This window comes from Rhinopithecus bieti, unplaced genomic scaffold (genome assembly GCF_001698545.2).
Source record: "Rhinopithecus bieti isolate Rb0 unplaced genomic scaffold, ASM169854v2 scaffold_9667, whole genome shotgun sequence".
Taxonomy (NCBI): Eukaryota; Metazoa; Chordata; class Mammalia; order Primates; family Cercopithecidae; genus Rhinopithecus; species Rhinopithecus bieti.
Genome location: NW_016806207.1, coordinates 464,072 through 480,566, shown reverse-complemented (window position 1 = coordinate 480,566; position 16,495 = coordinate 464,072). Strand labels below are relative to the sequence as shown.

General features: G+C 38.3%; 1 protein-coding gene across 1 annotated transcript in view; it reads right to left on the bottom strand.

Annotated features, from left to right (window-relative positions):
• Positions 1 to 1,368: 1,368 nt before the first annotated feature.
• The window catches only part of DDIAS (DNA damage induced apoptosis suppressor), a 21,143-nt gene continuing 6,016 nt past the window's right edge, over positions 1,369 to 16,495 (bottom strand). Inside the window, exons 3-5 of the mRNA XM_017875206.1 lie at positions 6,811 to 6,972; positions 5,781 to 5,898; positions 1,369 to 4,318 (exon numbers count right to left, since the gene is read on the bottom strand). Coding sequence (XP_017730695.1) covers positions 1,682 to 4,318; positions 5,781 to 5,898; positions 6,811 to 6,972 — 2,917 coding nt within the window. The 3' untranslated portion in view covers positions 1,369 to 1,681. The remainder of the gene's footprint in view (positions 4,319 to 5,780; positions 5,899 to 6,810; positions 6,973 to 16,495) is intronic.

Below are 16,495 nucleotides of genomic sequence, written 5' to 3'. Positions count from 1 at the left end.
GTATCTATATAGACACACAGAAACCAAACACACACACACAAGGCAAAATCTTTAAAATGACTGAATCTAAATGGTATGTACAGATACCGTATCATTGTGCTATTCTTTCAACCTTTCTTTTTTTTTTTTTTTTTTTGAGACAGAGCCTTGCTCTGTCGCCCAGGCTGGAGTGGAGTGGCGCAATCTTGACTCACTGCAACTTCCGCCTCCTGGGTTCAAGGGATTCTCGTGTCTCAGCCTCCTGAGTAGCTGGGATTACAGGCATGCACCACCATGCCTGGCTAATTTTTGTACTTTTAGTAGAGACAGGATTTCACCATGTTGGCCAGGTTGGTCTTGAATTACTGACCTTAGGTAATTTGCCCACCTTGGCCTCCCAAAGTGTTGGGATTACAGGCGTGAGACACCGCGTGTGGCCGCTTTCAACTTTTCTGTTTGCAAATTTTCAAAATAAAAAATTGGGGAGAGGGGAAGACACAGTAGGGCAAGAAGGTAAAAATATAGGGGGAATATTTGGTATAAGACCTCAAAGATGGGTGTAATAGATCAATAGTCTAAATGGAAAGATTAGCACTTATATGGTATGCATCATTTTCTGAGACTAGAGGAGTACAGATAAGACATGTGGGTAGGTATGGGTGTGGGAATTTGAGAAAATATCAAGTGATCTCAATATTCTTCAAGAGATAGGAGGCAAGGAGAGTAGCAGTTGCTTTGTGGCATGAAGAAAGTGTTGTTTTGGAATGGTTGCTGTGGGGAATGGCAAAGGAAGCTGACTAGGGATATGTGAAAGATTTCACAGGGTGCAGCAGAGCTGCTGCTAAGACTTGAGTGTCTGAAAATTGCTTCTCATTTTTGTTCCTATTAGCATCCCAAGCTTATCGCCTATCATAGAACCCACCAGATTCTAATTGCCTGATTACTCCAATAGATCATGAGTTTGAGGGAAGGAGCTTGATTTTTATCTTCAGTTTCCAGCACTAAGCATAGCCCTTGGCATGCAGAATAGGCATTCAGTGTATATGTATTAAATAAAATAGCAAGTTTCACACATAACTTGTAAACAGTTTTTTTTTTTTTCTTTTTTTTTTAACGTTTCTTCTTACCCTCAGCTCACTGATGGGTTAGCTGCTTTTCTTCCATGCTCCCATAGCAACATAAATGTTTGTCATGCCCATTACAAACCCGTATCATTGCATTTTCTGCACTGTATGAAATTACCTGTTTATCTGTCTGTCTTCTCCAGCAGACTAAAATATTTTGAGATCAGTGATCTTGTAGCTTTCTATCCCAAACTCAAGCACACTCACTGGCCTATAATATAACAGGCATTTTCTGGTCTGAGCTGAACAATTAAAAAAGACTAAGTTTTGGTTTGCAAAGCCTTTATTTCTGGATGTATAGGTGATTTTAACAAATATTAATACTTTCAAAAACAATCTTAACAATATTATTAAAGTAAAATAAACAGTATAAGATAAAGTGCTCAATTACCTAATCATAGTATTCTAGATAAAACCTGGGGAAAACAATGGCTTTATATTTTAAAAGGCACAGTAGCACCCAGCACAGTCCTCTTTTTCAATTTGCTTCTCTCCAAGTGTTCAAAATGTAAGGAATGCTTTCCATACCCACGAAGGCAAACATTTCCAAACAGATTTAAAAAGTTCAGGAATTGGGTTCAGGTGACTTTTTGTGAAAATAATTCAGGTGACCAAGCACTATGAGTATCACACACTGAAGGTGGGTCTTTTTCTGAAAACGGAAGGCAACATTCTAAACAAGAATCAGGTCCAAGAATAGGGTGCAGCTGAGGTGCTGCTAAGACTTGAATGTCTGGACATTTGAAAATCCAGCCTGAACTTTTACAGTTATATTTAGGAGTTTTCTCTTTCATAACAACTGCTGTAAGCATATTCTTTAATTTCTTCTTAATTAAACCTTTATTGGTTCCTTGTCTATTATGTTTCAGTTTCTTTCTTGGTAACTCTTGATCAGGGAAATGATGGGCAGCAAGGCATTTCCCTAGACCTATGACTTGGAATCCAAGCATATCTGAAGGAAATATTTTTCGTGTGGTAGGAGGGACCCATTCATCACTATCAGTTTCATGGCACTCAGCAAAAGGATAGGGATTAAAAACTTCTGGTTGTGAAATACCAGATACAATAGGGCTTCTGATTTTCTGGCTAGGTGTTTTTATATTTTTTGGACAGCTTGGGCTGGCTTGCTGTTTGTCATTTTCCGGGAAAATCCTTATTTTTTCATAGTTAGCATCAAGATCTGAATAAAGTACAGGTTTTTTAAAAGCTCTGTTTATCCCATGAATTCTTGTTTGGTGGAATCCTGAAATTGGAGTTGACTGTGAACACGGAACAAAGTCTTGACTATTTTCAACATTATATTCTGAATCTGATTGAAATTGAGGTGTTGGAGAGCATGTTCTTGAACACCTAGAGTCAGAAATGCTTTGCAAGGATAATTTTTGTGAAGGCTGGATGAAGTCTTCAGAAAGTGATCTCAGTGAAAAGTCAGACTCTGAAGGATGACTTTCTGCCAAACACGTTCCCCGTTGTAACAAAACTTCCTGTGATTTTTTGGTAATCTCTGTTGTAATGTCCATTTCTTTAGCAATATCATCAAAGAGATCAGCAGAGGCATCATAGCTACCTTCATAACCAATAGAATAGCTCTGCGTTAAGTTGTTATTGATATGTCCCCAAGGCATTTCTTTCAATGTATTTGTACTTCTATTTGGACTATTGCAAAGAGTTTCTAAAGGATATGTAAGTTTCCTGCAAATTGTAAAACTGTCATCTTGGTTCTTGGACCACCTATAATATTGTTTATTTTCTAATTTGCAAAGATCAGAGACATCATCATACTTCCTAGAACATAGAGTTGTCAACTTTTCATTCATTTCTGAAAGTGATTTTTCTCCACATCCATTCAAATATTTGTTATTTAGACTAAAATGGTCACTCTCTGAAGTACTGGGCCTAAATAGAATTTCATCCCTGGGTGGTGAGATTCTGATAGTCTTCTTAAGAGTAACTATTGTTTCTGAATCTTTTGAAGATGAAAACAGAGCTGACAGGTAAGGATTTGGTAGAAAATACTCTGATGTACCTCTTCCATTATGATTTACAGAGACAGCCTCTACTTTGTTATCTGGTTGTGACTCCTTTTCAACACTAGGACTTAGATTTACTTTACAGTTGAAAAGGAAGTCATCTTTGCTACAGTTTGCTTTGACTATTGCTTGTGGTGATCTTAAAGCTATAGGTGGTGTATGCAGGGCTCCAGTAGTTCTCTGGGGAGTCACAGATAACCTACTGTGGTCTGCATGAAATGTATCAATGTCATTATCTACATGATGCTTTCTACTACTGACATCTGCCTGGGTTATAGCAATCTCACTTTCAAGAACTGCCAGAAACTTGTTCAAGCTTTCAGAGAATGGCAGATCATCCCAAATTTGAGGGTCGCCATCCTGGGAATTGCTGGCTGTCTCTTCAAGTATGACTAACGAAGGTGGACAACATGCAGACCTCTTTTGAAGGCTAGTGGGGGTATCTATACCATGATGCTGGAAACATAGTGGCTCATGCTGGGACCTATTTTTAATTTCCACTGCACTGTGGAAGGGTTTTGTATTACTTGACTCAAGGGGCTCTCGCATTTCCAAAGAGAATAAATTAGAGTCAGTAACTCCAATTTCATGATGACTGCTGTGAACTGCACTTAGCTCCTTAGCTTGTAAGCCAAGTTTCTTACCCAACTTTTCTGCTGTACTCTTTTTATCCATATATGAAACAAGGCTCCATGAATCCTGAATGGGATCATGGCAGCTACTGGAACCAGTGGCCTCTGCAATGGAGATGGAATTTCTGTTCTGCTGAAGAGTACCAAAGGCCTTACTTTGTTCTGACGCTGAAAAATCATCATTATCTGTTAGCTTTGAAACAATGGAAGTGAACTCAAGTGATGGCTGCCAGAATTTTGAAAAAGTATCCTTGCTGCAGGACTTGAAAAAATAAGAAGTGTTGTCAGAAGTATATATGCTGCTGAGATCACTATTTGAGTGATTTAAAGAAAGTAAGTGATTGTTAGGTGCGTGAGAGTCACACTGAAGTTTCCTGAAATTAAAAGTCTGCAAAAGTTGACAGAAGTAGTCAATGACAGTAAAGCCTGCAACACCTGGGTCCGGGAGAACAATCTGGCAAGCCACTAGTGCTTTGGCTTTTCTTTTGTGGTCAGAGCATTGCTGTAAGAAGTTACTGGCATCTGCACCTTGTCCAGTGTGGCTTTCAAAATTCTGTGAAAGAAGTAAAGAAATTTAAGTAAGAATAAAATTGTCTTCCTTTTACTTAAAACATGAAACAGAGATTTAGCCAGGCACAGTGGCTCATGCCTGTAATCCCAGCACTTTGAGAGGCCGAGGCAGGCAGATCACTTGAGCCTTAGGAATTTGAGACCAGACTGGGCAACATGGTAAAACCCCGTCTCTACAAAAAATACCCCCACAAAAATTAGCTGGGCATGGTGGTGTGTGTCATGCTACTCAGGAGGTGGAGGTGGGAGGATCTCCAGAGCCTAGGGAAGTCAAGGCTGCAGTGAGCCATGATCTTGCTACTGCACTCCACCCTGGGTGACAGAGTGAGACCCTGTCTCAAAAATAAAATAAATAAATAGATTTAAAAGGTTAAAACAGACACAACTATTACCCCCACCCCCCAATTCCAATTTCGATTCTGTTAGAGTTATAGGCAAAGTAGCATATGTAAGAGAATATAAACCTTAGAGTAAAGAGCTTGTTTAAACTGATTTGAAGAAATCCTAGTTCCAACATTTACTAATAGTGTTGAGACTGGACAATTTATTTAACCTCTCGGGGTCTTAGTTTTCTCATTTATAAAATAAAATAAAATAAAATAAAATGCAGATTACTGTTTAGTAATAAAATGGAAAACTGCACAGTGCCTAGAAAATAGTAGTGGCTCAATAAATGGCAACTATCACAGTTCTCATTAAATAAGGAAAGAGAGGAAGGGAGAGGAGGGGAAAAAAGGGGAGGGGGAAAAAGAAGAGAGGAGAGAAAAGGATTGTCTATGATTTTAACAAAGTAAAGCTCTGTAGCCACTGATTCTACCTTCCCTTTGGATTTTTCTCACTCTTCTGTTGTGGAGTGCTCTACTTCCTCTTTTAAAACCCTGATTTCAGTGTGGAAAAAAATGTCTCTATGTTCCCTTTAGCATAGATGAGACAGAAAACTATTACTCCTTCAAAGTCAATACATTTTTTAACTTCTTCTACAGTCACTGTTATAATTATTTAAGACCATATTTCTGAATCTAGTTTTAGTATTCTTATCAATACTCAGATACTTTGCCTTCAGTGTTCCATTATTCTCTTTTTATAGATGACAGAATTAAAAGGCTAGAGAATTGATGGAAGTTTTACTATATAATTTGAACAAAATCTGGAGGGCAAAATAAATACTAACAACCAAAAACAAATATCTAACATTTCTAAATATATAATAAATTTATATTTTTAAGCTCTGAAAGCATTTGAAGTAGGCTCCCCTGACTTTTGAAAGAGGAAGTTGTTACACATGGCGTTTTAACAGACCACCTATAGGCTATTTTTACGTAGTTTAAAGTGTTTCCACAGGCCTTCACATTTATAGAACTCCTAGCAACTATTTAGAAAATTCACATAATTCATTACAATGGAAATGTTAACAGATTATTAAAAAGCAAGTTAGTCTCAATTACCGTCACTCCAAAAATAAAGCTTTGTCCAACAAAGCAAGTTTCAACGGCTGTAGTTAATAGATTCTGAGTTGTATCATTGTCGAGTGTTTCTGGAATTTTATTAGGATCCTGAATGTACCTTGATAGGAAAAAAAAAAAAAAGTGAAGATATAAACTTTGAACTTTTAACTTGCCATAAAGTCAGAGACACAATTAATTTGAAAATGCAGCATGAATCTTTTATAGAGGAAAAAAAGTGACTTTAAGAGCCAGGCAGTTTGTTCTCTCTAGTTTCTCACAGCACAGAAAAACCAACAAAACCAATTGATCAAGTGTGAGTAAAGTAGGTACCTGACTAACCATCAGGCCTGGCAATAATTATAGGGAAAAATAAAAGTGGCAGTGCGAATAGTGGTGGGATCTCTAGCCCTTCACTTCAAAGCAGGAAAACGTCTTCCCTTTTCTCTGATAATCCTGGCTGTGGTCCCTTTATTGTCTCAAGCACAAAAACGTGGACATAGATTTCTTGTAAGTGATTAGGGGAGGAGGGCAGAAGATTGAAGAGGAAGAAAAGCTTTAATTGCTTATCCTTATATTCTCAGGACAATGTCATAAAAGGTCAAACTATGCAAATAAAGTTGCAATACAGATAAAAAATAACAAAACTTCAATTTCTGATATGCAAATATTCCCTCAAATAGATTCTCCTGCCTCAGAGGGAACTTAACTGTTTGAATGCTAACCTCAATTTGGATAATTCTTCAAGTTGAAATTATGTTACTTTCTTAGCCTCTATTTCTGTAACTTGGATTAGAGATTTATAATTTAATATTCTAATTACAGATTAATTACCCTAAATAAAAGGAGACTGTTTTAACATCATCATAATATATATTCAGGAAATAAACATCTTTCTAACTTGCTTGTCCTTTAAAGGAGTTGACGATCTGGGGTTGAATGATCTTTTTACAAAAATGCATATTGCCTTATAAACTTATATCTTCAAATTCTAAGGGCAGTCAGGAAAAAAGGATGTTTTAAGTATTCTTACCTGTGCAAACCAGTGGCAGTAAGACCAAAAAATGTATCTAAGCAACTTCCAAATACAGTAATAACAAACAATTTGTTTGATTCTGCAACTTTTAAGGAAAGTTTGTATCTGTAATTGGCATTTCCAGATTCACCAGTACAGCCACATTTCGGACAATTAGACCTAGAAAAGTGGTGGAAAAAAGTGTGGAGATGTTCATTAAATGTTTTTCATATGATGAAAACTCCAGAAGAGTAAAAATTTAAAATAACATTTTGTGTATAAACACTCCTACACAACTCAAATTCTTCTTAAACTCTTTCAGATCAACTTCTTTTCAATTTCTCTATTCAGAATAGTCAGCTTTACTGATTTAAATTAAATAGCCCCAAGTTGATAGAAATACATACCAAATTGATAGAAAACTAAAGGAGAACTGTGCATGAAAGAGAGGATAAAAAGGCCGGGCGCGGTGGCTCATGCCTGTAATTCCAGCACTTTGGGAGGCCGAGGCATGTGGATCATGAGGTCAGGAGATTTAGACCATCCTGGCTAACACGGTAAAACCCCGTCTCTACTAAAAATACAAAAAAATTACCCAGGCATGGTGGTGGGCACCTGTAATCCCAGCTACTCAGGAGGCTGAGGCAGAAGAATGATGTGAACCCGGGAGGCGGATCTTGTAGTGAGCCAAGATCGCACCACTGCACTCCAGCCTGGGGGACAGAGTTACACTCCGTCTCACAAAAAAAAAAAAAAAAAAAAAAAAAAAAAAGAGAGAGGACAAACAACAAATAATCTCAAAATATTTAATACCTACTTATACATAAAGCACTTAATTGCATTTTTCTCACCATAATGAAAATTACTTTCTTTAACGCATTAGAATATGTTGATAACTTACCAGATTATAAAACTGGATATGAAAACCACGCAATTTAACTTGTTTTTTAAAGATAGTATGTAATGGTGGCTAAAGGCTTTCTAGTAGAAAAAGTACACATCTACATGGCAGTGTAATTCTATTGCCATGTACTCACTGTCTGACAGTTACTAAATTCTTGAGTTCCTCATCTATAAAGTCCAGGGCTGAAGGATTAAAATAGACAAATAAAGGGTCTAGTGCAAATACTGTGAAATTAGTGTTAGTCTGCTTCGCCCTCATAATTATATTAAGTATTGTGATAATTACTGTCACTTGTACTGTTTCCTTCTTTTATAGTTTGCAATGTATTATAACTCTGATTTCTATCTTTCATGTTAATTTCCACCCCCTCAGTTATGTCAACTTTATTTAATAGACAGAATAGTCTAAAAATTTTTTTGAAATACAACAAGCACCTAAAAACATTTTACGGTAATGGCTAATACTACAATTTTGTTTTTTCTTCAGGTTGCTAAAGATCTTAAGAGTGGCAAAAGGCAAACAGAAAGCAAGGTGAAAGATGGTTGTATAAATTTGATTGTTGCCAGATAGCCACTAGGGGGAGTCTAAAATCTGTAGCTCTCAAAGTGACTCACCTTTATTAGATCTGCGCTAGGATTCTTCTGCCATACTGAGGATGGATCTATACCAACCCATTCATATAATCCTACACAAATCGGCTGGAGTTTGTGCTGTCGGTTAGCCATAGAATGAATTAAAGGTAATTGACTCACTAGGGGATAAAACTCCATTAGTACCAAACTCTAGTGAAATGAACTGTTTAAAATATTTATTGGAATTTCTTTAAAGGCTATGCAATAATAACGCATACATGTCTAATGTAAAATTCCTAGCAAAACTTAGACTAATTAATATGCATTAGCATTAAGTTTACAAATGTTTTCAACATACATTATTTCATTTTTATAGGTAAAATTTACAAATGGAGAAATTAGTTTGAATTTTTATCTGAGATGACAAAGTTGGTAAATATGACCCAAACCCAAGGCTGCGAACTTGTATCATGAAGTTCTGATATTATGATACGATAACAGTGGGACCAAATGGTTAAAATAAAGAATTGCTTGCAATGACAATATCAATAATAGCCTCAAAAAACGATGTCTATTAGTGTTAATGCATTTACATATTAAACTATATATGTTTTTATAAAGTACATATGTATTATACAGATATTTATTTATATAGTTTCCTTTAATCCTTTTAGGAACGATGCTGGATTGAAATAAATGTTAGTGTAGTGTAATACAGATTAGAGCTTCTCAAACATTAATATGTATACAAATCATCCAGAGATCTTGTTATTCTGATTCAGGAAGTCTGGGATGAGGCCCAAGATCCTGCATTTTTAATAAGCTCCCAGGTGATGCTGATGCAGATGTACTTTAGCCCATACTTCGAGAAACAAGGACATAGACAACATATTCACATCACTGTCCCCTAATTTAACTTCTAGAGGCACCCCTATTTCTAAAATGTCATTTGATACAGAATAGCAGTTTTCAAACTTTTTGATTTCACACTCCTTTATACTCTTAAAAATTATTGAGAATATCAAAGAGCTTTTGTTTATGTGAATAATATCTATTTTTTTATTCAAAAATATTTACTTGGGCCAGGTGTGATGGCTCACACCTGTAATCCCAGCACTTTGGGAGGCTGTGGCAGGCAGACTGCTCAAGCTCAGGAGCTCGAGTCCAGTCTGGGAAACATGGCAAAACTGCATCTCTACAAAAAATACAAAAATTAACGAGCGTGGTGGCATGCGCCTGTAGCCCCAGCTACTTGGGAAGCTGGGGTGGGAGGATCGCTTGAGCTCAGGAGGCAGAGGTTGTGGTGAGCTAAGATTGTGCCACTGAACTCCAGTCTGGAGGTGACAGAGTCAGACCTTGTCTCAAAAAATAAAATAAAATAAAATAAAATAAAATAAAATAAAATAAATTTACTTGCCAAAGATTGAATATATTCAAGGTATACAACATGATGATCTGAAATACGTATACACTGTATAATGATTACCATAGTCAATTTTTTTTTTTTTTTTGAGACAGAGTCTTGCTATTGGTCAGGCTGGAGTGCAGTGGTGCGATCTCGGCTCACTGCAGCCTCCGCCTCTTGGGTTCAAGTGATTCTCCTGCCTCAGACTCCCGAGTAGCTGAGACTACAGGCGCCCGCCACCACACCCAGCTAATTTTTTGCATTTTTAGTAGAGACAGGGTTTCACCTGTCTCTACTAAAGGATGGTCTCACTCTCCTGACCTCATGATCCACCTGCCTCAGCCTCCCAAAGTGCTGGGATTACAGGCGTGAGCCACCGCACCCGGCTACTACAGTCAAATTATTTAACACATCACCCATTACAACTCATGCTGTACATTAGATCCACAGAACTTGTTCCTCTTGTATCTGTCTATATTTCCTTTTTGGTTTGTTTTGAGACAGGGTCTCACTCTGCTGCCCAGGCTGCAATGCAGTGGTACTATCATAGCTTACTGTAACCTCAAGTTCCTGGGCTCAAGAGATCCTCCTGCCTCAGCCTTCTGAGTAGCTGGGACCACAGGCACATGCCACCATGTGTGGCTAATTTAAAATTTTTTCTTAGAGATGGGGGTCTCACTGTGTTGCCCAGACTACTCTTGAACTCCTAGGCTTAAGTGATTCTCTTGTCTCAGTCTCCCAGAGTGTTGGGATTACAGGCATGAGCCATCACACCTGGCCTCTATCTATATTTCTCATGAAATGAGAAATTACATGAAAGTGAGAAATTCTGAGAAATCAAAAAAATATCAATTCATTAAAAACAGACCCATTACACAGTTAACACAAAAAACATACTTTTATGAAAAGTTACGTTTTCAAATTTTAAAATTAGTAAGAAGAGACCAGCATTGTTTCACATTTTGCAAATCTCTTTAATGTCTGGTTTCATAAAAAGACAGCTGCATTCTCATATCTGCTTCTCTGCTCAATCTGTTGTGATAGTACATGTTATGTAGCCTCTGGGAAACTCCATTATGCACTCATGAGAGACTGAGAGTGAAAAGGCAAATAATGCCTTAGAATTATGAAAACAGATTTGAGTTCAAGGAGCCTCTGAAAGGATCTATCTGAAATAATGGTTGTAATTTGCTATCTTTTTTGTTTGATCCCAGTTAAAACACCAAGTTTCATTTGCTTATTTTTTATTTTTATTCATTTTTTTTTGAGACAGGGTCTTGCTTTGTTGCCCAGGCTGGAGTGCAATGGTATGATCTCAGCTTACTGCAGCCTTGACCCCTCAGGCTCAAGTGATCCTCACATCTCAGAATCCTGAGCAACTGGGACTACAGGCACATGCCATGATGCCTGGCTAATTTTGTTTATTTTTGGTAGAGGATAGGTCTCACTATGTTGCCTGGGCTGGTCTCAAAATCCTGGACTCAAGCCTATCTGGGCCTCCCAAAGTGCTGGGATTACAGGTGTGACACACTGAGCCCAGCCTAAGTTTTAAATGTTTTTTTTTTTTTTTTTTTTTTAATTTTGTAGAGATGGGGTCTCACTACATTGTCCAGACTGGTCTCAAACTCCTGGACTCAAGCAATCCTCCCATCTTGGCCTCCCAAATGCTGGGATTACAGGCATGAGCTACTACGCCCAGCCTGATTTGTTTATTTTTCTAGTGTCCTGATATTTAGCCCAGATGTAGAAGAACTGGATTAATGTTTTCTTAGTCTTGAAAACCTTAAAAAATCAGATGAAAGCAATGGACTCACTCTCTCCCCTCAAAAAACATATATGAACACAATATTCTACATATTTTAGGGACTGGAGGAGTCATACACACCTATAATGTATCCACAGATTCCAGTTTAAGAATATCCTGACTATATGATTATATAATATCCCCTTCCAAGTTTATAGACCCAGATTAAATATACACAAAGTAATGAGACATATTTTAAAAAACATATCTCTTAATGCTTCCACATATCACTTCCCCCACAAAATAAGAAAACTATGATCTATATGTGTGAAATTAAATTTGACTTGCTTAAGTAAATGATATAAGCTCTTTGGGTACTCGGGAATGGGGGAGAGGATAGGTAGTCTCTGAGCGATGAGTCCTATTTTAAGACAGGAAAAGAAAGTTATTAGTGTTAGAGACAGATTTCTAGGCTAAAAGGGATTATGGGTCCCATTAGTCACCCAGAAGGGCAATTTCTATCTGTTTGGGCTGGATGGATAGCTTGTCTGGATAAATAAATCCCTTCTCCAGCTTATAATTTTGGGGAGAGTACAGACATACACTATTGTGTGTGTATGTGTAGTTACTGCTTCTCATGAAGGACCGAACTAACTTTGTACACTTTTATAGATGTATGTCTATGTTTGTATATTTATATAATGACACCCCCTTTCAAATGAAATTTAATTTGGAACACTAATATTGATGAGAATAGAGAACTTGTTGAAACTAACCTGGGGGCCTGGAGTCCTTCCTACTACTCAGCAATATGCACTATTACTACTCTAATCCCATCTCCCTCCAGAAGCACTTCCATGGAGCCCCAAGGCTCTGCAGAATACCTATAGATTGGAAACTACTTTCTTTTTTTTTTTTTTTGAGACGGAGTCTCGCTCTGTCGCCCAGGCTGGAGTGCAGTGGCCGGATCTCAGCTCACTGCAAGCTCCGCCTCCCGGGTTTACGCCATTCTCCTGCCTCAGGCTCCCGAGTAGCTGGGACTACAGGCGCCCGCCACCGCGCCCGGCTAGTTTTTTTATTTTTTAGTAGAGACGGGGTTTCACCATGTTAGCCAGGATGGTCTCGATCTCCTGACCTCGTGATCCGCCTGTCTCGGCCTCCCAAAGTGCTGGGATTACAGGCTTGAGCCACCGCGCCCGGCCGGAAACTACTTTCAATTTACTGATCTTATCTTGGAGGCTAAGAAAAGAAAAAAGTTAATTCCATAAAGCACAAAATACTTATTATGATTACAGTCACTAAAAATTTCAGGTTCAAAGAAAATATTTAGGGAGGTCTCTCTGTTCTTCAGCATCTCTAAGATCTTCTGCAAAGTCAAGAGCATGGAACTCCTCTGTCATAAACTTGCTGTGCTACAGCAACAGGGAAATGAACATGAAGAATTTCTGTTTCCTATGTTGGCGTACAACTGATTTCAAGTAAGAAAAGGGGAAAGCAAAAACAACAGTAGAAAAGATAAGTACCAGGATTTAGATCATCATGGCGAATGTGAGGCAAGATTAGATTGCAGCTCCAACTTGGACGGACAGAGCAGCATGTAGGGGCTAGCGTCATGAATTTTAGCTCCAGAACAACTGCAAGAACAAACAGGAATCCCAAGAGGACCCACAGACCCTCTGAAGGAAGTGGACTGCTCCTGCAGGACCTGGGAGACACCCCAAATACTGTGTGGTATTCATGGCTGAGCGACCCATAGACAATTCACATCACAGGACTCTGTGCAGACAAACCCTGAGTACCACCCCGGAGCCAGATAGACTTGCTGGATGGCTAGACCCAGAAGAGAGATAATCACTGCAGCTCAGCTCACAGGAAGCCACATCCAGAGGAAAAGGGGGAGAGTATTACATCAAGGAAACATCCTGTGGGACAAAAGAATCTGAACAACAGCCTTCAGCCCTAGACCTTGCCTCTGACAGAGGCTACCCAAATGAGAAGGAACCAGAAAACCAACTCTGGTAATATGACAAAACAAGGCTCTTTAACACCTCCAAAAAAAATCACACTAGCTCACCAGCAATGGATCCAAACCAATAAGAAATCCGTGATTTACCTGAAAAAGAATTCAGCGAGGCACCAGAGAAAAGTGAAGCCCAATGGAAGGAAATCCAAAAAACAATACAAGAATCGAAGGGAGAAACATTCAAGGAAATAGAGAGCATAAAGAAAAACAATAAAACTTGAGGAAACATTGGACACACTTACAGAAATGCAAAATGCTCTGGAAAGTCTCAGCAATAGAATTGAACAAGCAGAAGAAAGAAATCCAGAGCTTGAAGACGAGGTCTTCAAATTAACCCAATCCAACAAACACAAAGACAAAGGAATAAGAAATTACGAACTAAGCCTCCAAGAAGTCTGGGATTATGTTAAACAGCCAAACCTAAGAATAATCAGTGTTCCTGAGGAAGGAGAGAAATCTAAAAGTCTGGAAAACATATTTGGGTGAATAATTGAGGAAAACTTCCCTGGCTTTGCTAGAGACCTAGGCATCTAAATATAAGAAGCACAAGAGCATCTGGGAAATTCATCACAAAAAGATCATCACCTAGGCACACTGTCATCAGGTTATCTAAAGTAAAGACAAAGGAAAGAATCTTTAAGAGTTGTGAGACAGAAGCACCAGGTAATCTGTAAAGGAAAACCTATCAGATTAATAGCAGGTTTCTCAGCAGAAACCCTGCAAGCTAGAAGGGATTAGGGTCCTATCTTAAGCCTCCTCAAACAAAGCAATTATCAGCCAAGAATTTTGTACCCAGTGAAACTAAACATCATATGCGAAGGAAACATAACAGTCTTTCTCAGACAAACAAATGCTGAGAGAATTTGCTACTACCAAGCCACCATCACAAGAACAGCTAGGCTGGACACAGTGGCTCACGCCTCTAATCCTAGCCCTTTGGGAGGCCGAGGTGGGTGGATCATCTGAGGTCAGGAGTTCGAGACCAGCCTGGCCAACATGGCAAAACCCCATCTCTACTAAAAATATAAAAATTAGCCAGACGTTGTGGTGGGTGCCTGTAATCCCAGCTACTCGGGAGGCTGAGATAGGAGAACTGCCTGAACCCGGGGGACGGAGGGTGCAATGAGCCGAGATGGCGCCACTTCACTCCAGCCTAGGCGAAAGAGCAAAACTCTGTCTCAAAAAAAAAAAAAAAAAAAAAAAAAAAAAAGAAAAAGAAAAGAAAACTGTGAAAAGGAGCTCTAAATCTTGAAACAAATCCTGGAAACACATCAAAACGGAATCTCTTTAAAGCATAAATCATGAAGGGCCTATAAAACAAAACACAATTTAAAAGCAAAACAAAAAAAACCCAAGATACACAGGCAACAAATACCACGATGAATGCAAATCTTAATACTAACATGGAATGTAAATGGCATAAATGTTCCACTTAAAAGATAAAGAATAGCAGAATGGATAAGAACTCACCAACCAACTATCTGCTGCCTTCAGAAGACTCACCTAACACATAAGGACTCACATAAACTTCAAGTAAAGGAATGGAAAAAGGCAGTTCATGCAAATGGACACCAAAACCAAGCAGGGGTAGCTATTTTTATATCAGACAAAAACAAACTTTAAAGCAACAGCAGTTAAAAGAGACAAAGGACATTATATAATGATAAAAGGCCTTGTCCAACAGAAAAATATCACAATCCTAAACATTTATGCACCTAACACTGGAGCTCCCAAATTTATAAAACAACTACTAATAGACTTAAGAAATGAGATAGACAGCAACACAATAATAGTGGAGGACTTCAATACTACACTGATAGCACTAGACAGGTCATCAAGACAGAAAGTCAACAAAGAAAAAATGGATTTAAACTATGCCTTGGAACAAATGAACTTAACAGATATATACAGAACATTTCATCCAACAACTGCAGATTACACATTCTATTCAACAGTACATGGAACTTTCTCCAAGACAGACCATATGATAGGCCACAAAACGAGCCTCAATAAATTTAAGAAAATTGAAATCATATCAAGTACTCTCTCAGGCCACAGTGGAATAAACTGGAAATCAACTCCAAAAGGAACCTTTCAAAACCATGCCAATACATGGAAATTAAATAACCTGCTCCTGAATGAACATTGGATCAAAAATGAAATCAAGATGGAAATTAAAAAATTCTTCGAACTGAATGGCAATAATGACACAACCTATCAAAACCTCTGGGATACAGCAAAGGCAATGCTAAAAGGAAAGTTCATAGTCCCAAATGCCTACATCAAATAGACTAAAAGAACACAAACTGACATTCTAAGGTCACACCTCAAGGAACTAGAGAAACAAGGACAAACCAAACCAAAACCCAGCAGAAGAAAGGAAATAACCAAGATCAAAGCAGAACTAAATGAAATTGAAACAAAAACAAATACAAAAGATATATGAAATCAAAAGCTGGCTCTTTGAAAAGATAAAAAAAATTGATAGACAATTAGCAAGATTAACCAAGAAGAGAGAAAATCCAAATAACCTCATTAAGAAACAAAACGGGAAATATTACAATTGACACCACTGAGATACAAAAGATCATTCAAGACTACTGTAAACACCTTTACACAAGCTAGAAAACCTAGAAGAGATGGATAAATTCCTGGAAAAATACAACCCTTCTAGCTTAAATCAGGAAGAATTAGATACCCTGAACAGACCAATAATAAGCAGCAAGACTGAAATGGCAATTAAAAAATTACCAACAAAAGGCTGGGCGTGGTGCCTCACGCCTGTAATCCCAGCACTTTGGGAGGCTGAGGTGGGTGGATCACGAGGTCCGGAGATCGAGACCATCCTGGCTGACATCGTGAAATCCTGTCTCTACTAAAAATACAAAAACAAAATTAGCCGGGCATGCTGGCGGACGCCTGTAGTACCAGCTACTCAGGAGGCTGAGGCGGGAGAATGGCAAGGGAGGTGGAGCTTGCAGTGAGCCGAGATCGTGCCACTGCACTCCAGCCTGGGCGACAGAGTGAGACTCCGTCTCAAAAAAAAAAAAAAAAA